This window comes from Austrofundulus limnaeus, unplaced genomic scaffold (genome assembly GCF_001266775.1).
Source record: "Austrofundulus limnaeus strain Quisiro unplaced genomic scaffold, Austrofundulus_limnaeus-1.0 Scaffold210, whole genome shotgun sequence".
Classification (NCBI taxonomy): Eukaryota; Metazoa; Chordata; class Actinopteri; order Cyprinodontiformes; family Rivulidae; genus Austrofundulus; species Austrofundulus limnaeus.
Window position 1 is genome coordinate 611,837 of NW_013952612.1, and position 8,828 is coordinate 620,664.

At 38.8% G+C, this 8,828-nt stretch overlaps 1 protein-coding gene across 1 annotated transcript in view; it reads right to left on the reverse strand.

Annotated features, from left to right (window-relative positions):
* gmppb (GDP-mannose pyrophosphorylase B) overlaps nucleotides 1–8,199 on the reverse strand; it is a gene marked incomplete in the record, with an annotated part of 9,882 nt that extends 1,683 nt beyond the window's left edge. The window contains 10 exon segments of the mRNA XM_014019158.1: nucleotides 82–939; nucleotides 1,500–1,682; nucleotides 1,767–1,894; nucleotides 3,815–3,893; nucleotides 3,979–4,137; nucleotides 4,239–4,381; nucleotides 6,441–6,489; nucleotides 6,711–6,791; nucleotides 6,866–7,048; nucleotides 8,103–8,199. Coding sequence (XP_013874612.1) covers nucleotides 808–939; nucleotides 1,500–1,682; nucleotides 1,767–1,894; nucleotides 3,815–3,893; nucleotides 3,979–4,137; nucleotides 4,239–4,381; nucleotides 6,441–6,489; nucleotides 6,711–6,791; nucleotides 6,866–6,994 — 1,083 coding nt within the window.
* Nucleotides 8,200–8,828: the final 629 nt, after the last annotated feature.

An 8,828-nucleotide genomic window follows, 5' to 3' on the forward strand; every position in this document is an offset into this window, starting at 1 on the left:
AACTTGTATGAAACGTAGTAAAGCTGAGGAAAAGCCACGTCTGAAAAGATTTACTCACATTAAACATTCAGGGCTTTTTTAATCTTCACCAGATTTTTTAGTTTCTCTGTTAAATCTGAGAAAAGATCAAACTGTAAACAGATTTTTATGATGAGATGGAATCAAAGTGTCGAGTTTGTGTCCTTTTCTTCCTCAAAGCTTCCAGATGCAAACTGAAAGAAACAATTTATAAACTTTTGATTGTAAATCCTATGAATTTTCTTATTGTTTTTTTTTTTACAGATTCAGTAACTGGTTTGTTTTAAAACAAGAAAAAAATCTGTTAAGTAACGATAATAAATCAAACCAAACTGAGATTCATTAAGTTCAACAGAAAGATTCATTCTGACGCCTCAAATATTCACATTTTTACAGAGTTTTTCAGTAAACTGGATCGAAATCTCTGCTTTTTCTTCATTTTAAATGAATAATCTAGTGTTGGTTCTGCTCTCTAACCCCACCACCCGTCCTGATCCCTCCACCCAGTGTCCAAACCTCGTCCTCGTCTCTGTCCTCTAATCTATCCGTCACGTTCAGGACAGGGTCGTCCTCTCAGAGGGTAAACTAGCCTCCGGTAGTCGTGCCACGATTTCTCTCCGGTGAAGATGCAGCCGAACGAGGCTGAAAGTCTGTTTTAACGTTAAAAAAAGAAGAAAATAAAAATAAAGAAGTCGTTTGTTCTTCCTCCACTCGACTGATGWTCTGTGTTTCTCCGGCACGGTTTGGGTTTTTGGTTCAGTTTGTGTGTTTTTGTTCCTCCGCCCGGCGCTACATGATGATGCGCGGCTCTGGCACCGACTCGTTGATGGATTTGTGAGGCAGGACGTTGGCGCCGTTCAGGTAGAGCTCGTCGTTCACGATCACGTCCTCGCCCAGCACCGTCACGTTCTCCATCCGCACCTGAGGACCCAGAGGGACCGGGTGTTCAGTCCTGACCCGCTAACCCAGGTTTAAACCACTGCAAAAACTGTCCATCTTAACAAAGTTTTAAAATCTTATATCAGCCAATAAGTCTTTTTGATCTTGTTTTGAGACTGATTTACTAAACAAGAACTGATTCATTGAGAACAACAATCTTGTTTTCAGAATGTGTAAGATTATTTGTCTTGTTAGTCTGAAAATTTGACTCAAATTAAGTCAAAAAATTTCTGCCAAAGGAGTAAGAAAATTTTACTTGGTAAGATTCTTGAAATAAGAAAAAAATGAGTCAAATCAAGTATTTCAAGAATCTTACCAAATAAAGTTTTCTTACTCCARTGGCAGAAATTTTTTGACTTAATTTGAGTCAAATTTTCAGACTAACAAGACAAATAATCTTACACATTCTGAAAACAAGATGATTATTCTTACACAATCAGTTCTTGTTTAGTAAATCAGTCTCAAAAAAAGATCAAAAAGACTTTTCGGCTGATATAAGATTTAAAACTTGGTTAGGTGGACAGTTTTTGCAGTGTACTCACCCACTGGCCCACAGACGAGCTCCAGCCCACGATGCAGCTCTCCAGCCAGGAGTGCGAGCGGACCCTGGAGCCCTTCAGCACCGTGCAGCGCTTGATCCTRACGCCGTCCTCCAACACCACGCCGGCGCCGAGGGTCACGTTGGGGCCGATGGTGCAGTTCTTCCCGATCTGCGCCGTGGGGTCCTGGAGGAGGGGAGTTCAGGACGAACGCTTTAACGTCCTGGAGTTTTTTTTATTTTTCATTACAGATCAAGGAGCTGCGCTCACCACCAGGACGTTGCCGAGGAAACCGGGCCCCGTGTGCAGCCTCTCCGGGGCGTGTTGCCGGAGCGACTGAAGGTACAAACACATCCCTGTGAGGAAGTCTTTAGGCTGACCGATGTCCATCCAGAAGCCTACAAACAAACAAAGAGTTTCACCAGAAAACCTCCGACAGGTGAATTACAGACAGACGAGATGATTTCACCTCATCTACATCCAAAAACATTTATATGAATAAACAAAGTTCTGCAGGTCGGATGGAAATATTTAAAAGGTTTCATCGTAATTTTATCAGAAACATTAAAATTACTTTTAAATTWAAAAAGCTGAAACTTGAGGTGAAGTTAAAAGAAGCAGAACCCAATGCAGTAAAACGAAAGCTAAAACACTAAAAAAGTAGCTAGAAGCTAAAAGGTAAGCTAATTGCATCAAATGCTAGCTTAAAGGAACAAAAGACCAGCTAATAACTAAATATAGCAAAAGGCTAGTTAAACAAGAAGTTGGCTAAAGCTAAATGTAGGAAAAATGCCAGTCTTAAAGTAGTTAAATACATGCTAAAAAATGTTAAAACAAAGGCTAGAGGCTATATGTAGGACGTAGACTAAAAGCTAAAAAGGAGCAAAAGACTCGCTCAAACCATGAAAACAGTAGGTAGAAGCTAAAAACAGCAAAAGGTTAGCAAATTGGTAAATGTAGTAAAATGGTAGCTAAAATGAACAACAAAAAAAGGACTAGCAAATAGCTAAATGAAGCCAAAAAAAAAAGGCGAACTAAAAGCACCAAAACACTAGCTAAGAACWAAAAGTTAAGCTAAATGGTAAATGTAGCAAAATTCTAGCTAAAAGGAGCAAAACACTGGCTAATAACTACATGAAGCAAGAAGCTAGCTAACACACCAAAACAGCAGCTGGAAACAGTAAATAGTAAAAAGGTAAATGTAGTGAAAGGCTATCAAAAAACTAAAAGTATAAAACATGAAAACAAAGTTTAGTCTGAAGCTGAAACAGTTTTCCAAGAAAAMGTTTGTGAAAGAATTAGAGAGATCTATATGTATTTATATGAAAAAATATTAATAAAGTTCATTATTTTGAAATGAATAAAAATTACAATAACTTAAAATCACAGCACCCATCTCCCAGAATGAGCTGAAGGTTTTGATACACTGTAAACAACTGTTCATTAAAGAAGAACCCGTCCAGAGGACCTATACAATTTTTTTTCCACTGTAAACAACAATAATCCAATCAGAGCCTGTAATACACTGTGTTACCACTAGGTGGCACCAAGTGGCTTAAAAAGCACCCTAAAACTACAGAGTGCTAAAGAATATAGGTTAGACAACTAAAAAACAAGCAACAAAAACAAGAAAACATGGTGTGTTATAATAAAATAAAGAAGCAGATTTACAGAAATTAATTATTGATCTAAACCTCAGGGTGACAGATTATTGGGGGGACCACACTTTGATCAAATTGCAGCAAATTCAGTCTTAACTGTAACAAAAAGCTTTAAACTTTAAACAATCCTTATTTTAAATTATAAATATTTATATTCTTCAACCAGCAACATTCAGGGTCACAGGTCTTTACAGTCTGTGGGTCAAAAGCTGAAATATTTGGGGACCACCAGTCTACAGGACAGGAAGGAGGTTTTTGAGCATCTGAAGGATCTCAAAGAGGGACGAAGATGAAGAGAAGCACCAAAAACTGAATCCTGATCAGACCAGGAAGCATCTYAACATTAAAAAATAAACTGTTGCTGTTATTTCTGACGACGTTTTTTTTTTTTAAACACGTCGGAGCTTCTCCACATGTAAACCCTCTCTGGAGCTACACGAGTTCAGATGTGAGGAAACACTTACGTCTGGTGGAGCTGAGAGCTGCAGAAACCAGAACCAGAACCAGAACCAGAGCGTGAGGTTAACCACTTTTGATTTTAATAAAAATAAATAGAATAATTTTGTTGTCTTTGCTCTCCAGTTGTTTTCAGATGTTGGTTGTGTAAAAGCTGCAGCCCTACATGAAATGAGTAAAAGTGTAAAAGCTGATGGTTACCCTGCAGCTCCATGGCGTACAGATGACCCTCCTCCGCCATGACAGGAAAGATCTCCTTCTCTATGGACGTGGGTCTGAGCTGCACACAAACGACAGAACTCAGTTTCTGTGATTTCAGAGCGGATGAGAGGACGACAGCAGCAGCTGCGCTGTCGGGGCGTTACCTGGATCCTGCTGAGCATGCTGGGATTGAAGATGTACATGCCGGCGTTGATCTTGTTGGAGACGAAGACCTGCGGTTTCTCCACGAAGCGCTGGATCCTGCCGCTGTCGGACTCGTACACCACCACGCCGTACTTCGACGGCTCCTCCACCCGTGTGACCTTCACACCAACAAAAWATAAGACTTTCTCCAGATTGTTCTGCAGCAGCTCAGAACGATAAGAGGAGGTCAGAATCAGCTGAAATCAAACAGCTTTCTCACCACGATGGTCCCCTCCTTGCCGTGGCTGCGGTGGAACTGRAGCAGATCTTTGAAGGGAAAATCGCAGATGACGTCCGAGTTGAGGACGAAGAACGGCTCGTTGTCGACGTTCAGCAGGTCCCGAGCCAGCGCCAGGGGGCCCGCTGCGCACAGATAAAACACAAATACAAAACATTTTCAGCGGGTTTATTAAGACAGGTAGCCACGTCTGAGAAGATTTAAGGCTGGGAAACTGAGTTGGGTTTGCAGCGTACAACACTGAAGGGTGTAAAAAATAAAATTAAACTCTGGGATCAAAGATTAGATTGAKACTGGCTGGGTCCTCCAAAGGCCCAATTTGTTGCACTGCTGCGCTGGAGGCTGTTCAAATTCAAAGACTCCTCCTATGAAACAGACAAATGTGTTCTTTTTCCCTGYTTTGAGGGACGAGTCCGATGGATCCTGCTCAGTCCACCATATCCCATAATAACAGTTTCTTTTTTCATAATGGCAGACGAAGCAAGAGAAAGTACAGTATTAAAGTATTAAATAAAAATCTGTTCGTAACAAAAAAGTTTCAAGCCGTTGTTTTAATGCTTTTATCATTTGTATTGACATGGTTTTAAATATTATTCTTGTCAGAAATCAAACAAGTTGGTAGAGAAATAAACCCTACGGCAGGTCCACTCCCAACCTTTTTAGACTTGTGTTCCCCCTGAGCCATTTTGTCATACCACTAGTACCCCTCAGTCAAACGGAATGATGATTTTCCAAAACTATAAAGTACAACAGCTGATTGTTAAATGAAAATTATTCATTTAAACCTGGAAGGTTTAATTCTCAGACATTTTATTCTTTTCAACTCAAATTAAACAAAGATAAAAATGTTGCCTTGAAAGTGAATAAGTAATTAATAGGGGTGCAACAACACATGTACCCGTATCAAACAGTGCTTTAGGTTCAATACACCGTGTATCAAACTATACAGATTTTTAAAATTTACTTTATCAGCTTGTCTTCTGAAGATGCTCTGTGTTGAAGGATCAGTGGATCTGTGTTCGACTACTCCACCTAGGCTGTATTGTCGAGCACAGATACACTGAGAAACTTGCTGTTTCAACAACATTTAATTTAAAAAATTTGAGGTTAAACGTTCATAATTAATTTCAATAAATTACAAGTTAAAATGGGCATGGAAATTTCTCTTTTTTGTATCGAAAAAATATCGAACCGTGAGACTAAAGTATCGAACCGAACCGTATNCACCTAGGCTGCATTTTGGAGCGCAGATCCACTGAGAAACTTGCTGTTTCAACAACATTTAATTTAAAAACTGTACTTTTGAGGTTAAACAAACGTTCATAATTAATTTAAATAAATTACAAGTTAAAATGGGCATGGAAATTTCTCTTTTTTGTATCAAAAAAATATCGAACCGTGAGACTAAAGTATCGAACCGAACCGTATTGTGAATTTTCTGCATCGTTGCACCCCGAGTAATTAAATAAATAAACCAGGTAATGGCAGGTGCAGGAAGCAGCAGCGTCCAAAATACGTCAGAAACTCATCGAAATGAGCAAAATCTGTGAGATTCTGCGTGTTATACAGGATTCCATTTTGTGTCAATTCTGTGATTCCATGAGCCCTACATACCGCAGTCCTATTTTATTTTTTTTACACACCTGGGAAATTTTTCCACGTACCCCTGGCTGGGAATCACAGCGTTAGTTCTTCAAATATTACCTTTAAGCTAGTTTATGATGTTTATAATACTGATATATTGATGTTTTGATAATTTCGATCAATTTTGCTTCTYTTTATCGTCGTCCCATTTGTTAGGTGACAGGACATACCCCAGGGGTCAGGGTGGGAATAAAGCCGAAGTTTAGACCGTTTAAATTCACAGCTATTTTTCTCCGGTCATCGCGGTTAACCAGGACCCCAAGTTCGAAGGATCCAGCCCCTGAATTTGGACACAGCATCATCAGGTAAAAACAACAAATCAATAACCTGCCTTCTTTACTAAAACCTATGAATGTTATGACTTTTGCTGACAGTTCTTTCCTTTTTTATGTTTGTGTTTTTTTTAATCCAGAAACACATGAAAAACACACGAGCTGCCCTCATTCTGGTAGTAAAATGACCTGGAACAGCTGCTCTTTGTTGTGGTGCTGAGACGGATGTTTGTCGCTTCAGTTTTGTCTGAAGCGGCGAGACACTCACCYGTTCCCAGAGGCTCCTTCTCATGAGACAGAGAGATCTGAATCCCGAGCTGAGGACAAAACAGTGAAACGCTCAAGAAGCAGAAGACTGATAATGATTTCAAATTTTTTCTTTACAGAAAACACAAGAACAATCCTCGTCTCTTGAGTCACAAGAACTACAAAACTCCCTCTGACTGTCAGTTCAGGGTTTTAAAAGTATTATTTGCTATTAAAAATCCATCATGTCGCAGAGAAATTTAAGCTTGACAGTTTTGRGTTCACGACTCACCCTCTGCTCCTGGACTCTCATCTCTCTCTCCAGCAGCTCTGACATGTAGCTCACAGCCAGAACTACGTGGGTCACTCCAGCCTGCAAACACACACGGCGACCGATCAATAAATTACAAAACCAACCCGMCAGTGACCCGTGTACCTCCTCTATACCTTCACCAGAGCCTCCACTTGATGCAGGAGGATGGGCTTYTTGCAGAACTCCACAAGGGGCTTGGGGACGCTCAGGGTGAGGGGTCGCAGCCGGGTCCCYTACCCCCCAACCAGAATCAGAGCCTTCATCCTTCAGCCGTTATTAACAGTGATCAGATGGGAGACGGCTCATCAATGAGGAGCCTGAGAAACACAGTGATTAATGGAAACAGAGTATGACATCTTTAACGTCTATTAACTTACGATTATCATCAATGTTATAAAGGTTTTCACAACTGCTAAACTTGAGATTTTATTTTAAAAAATACTAAAAAATGACATTCTTCAAAGTTTGAACGTTACAGGTTTTTAGAAGCTACAGCAAACAGGATACCTTCTTTATACATGAGCAAAAATAAATAAAACCCAGCAGAAAAACATGTTTTACAACTGGTGATGATATCAGCTCAACTGACTTCATTGAGCCTTAAAAACCAGTTCTTGTGAACGTGTCTGGGTTCATGTGTCGCTGTCACTGAATGAACAAGTTTCTCGGTCAGTGATTGTTCGATGACATCCGTCTGACGTCTCAGGTTTTAAACAGCTGTGACGTATAAAAGTTGAGATTATAGCAAAGATTAGAGAGAAAAATGTCCACTAAAACAAATAAGTGTCTATCTGTGGACTGACATAAACAAGTAGCAGTTTATTTCACAATCATTTTAGAACAAATGTATAACAAATATTAGGACACTTACTTTTTGTTTTGTAGTTTTTATGTTTTTTTTACATAATTTAGAAAACTCTGTGCTATTTTAAAAGGTTTCCTCATATAATTTTCAAAACAGTTTTAAACATTATATTTATTGAAAATATAGTAATACTATATTAATAACACATTTTAAATAAAATATATTTAATCTACAATGATTATTTCGCCTTTATTAAATTGTCATTGATTAGTGTCAGGAAGACAGATTAAATTGGGTACTGATTTCGATACAACACCAGATGCTGATTTAGTGTTTTCCACTCACAGAAATTTATTCTTATTGAGAATAATGTCTGAAAGTTACACGTTTGTATCCGAGTCGAGACTTAAAATAAAATAAAAGCGGGCTCGTGTTTTTAATTGAACTCGTGATGTTAGCTAACTTTAGCTAAGTTTATCTAGCACAAAACACCGCAAACCAAGAGTTTTTGAACATAAAACGTGCATGCGTGTCCGTGTGAATGAATGAAGAAAATTTAAACTTACAAGGACTTGATAACTAAAAGCCTCCAGGAGGTTTTCTGAATCACTGAATCACTTAAAATGACACGTAAGATTGTTCAAACGCGAATTCCTTGTTTGTTTTCCGGTGCACGCAAATGACGCAAAGTCGAAATGTATTACAWATACAGCATCCGGTATAGATTTTCAAAACAATTGTCTCAAACCTAATTTTCGTCGTGGAATTAAAAACAAACATTTCATAMATTGTTTGCAAGTATATTATAAATAATAAGGTTTTAGAATTCCACAACTTTACATGTAAAATTGAAGTTTTGTACTTTGCCGTGACAAAAATAACTGTGAAGTTTTCTTTTGTTTTAAAGCCTAGTCATGCTATTTCCGGTAAGCCTGACTAACTTAACGATCACCTTTAACTTCGCTCAGATGACTGACCACGCGCTAAAACCAAGGAAATGTCCTCAAATCACTATTACTCTTCGAAAATGTTTTAATGTTTTTTTATTACCTAAATGATCGGGGTTAGAGCGTTACATGAATAAATAACTCTGATTTAGTTCTTTTCGCCACTCACATTTCGCYTAATGGTATGTCCCACAGTTAGGCTACGCCCCTTTTCTTATTCTGTCCAATCAGAGAAAACCACCGTGGCAAACGTGGATAAAGCCACGATTTTATAGTTTTCTTCGCATTTTTTTTTTACATCGTTTCCTTGGCTTTGAAAAAAATAGTTACTTGAACGGCTGCAGC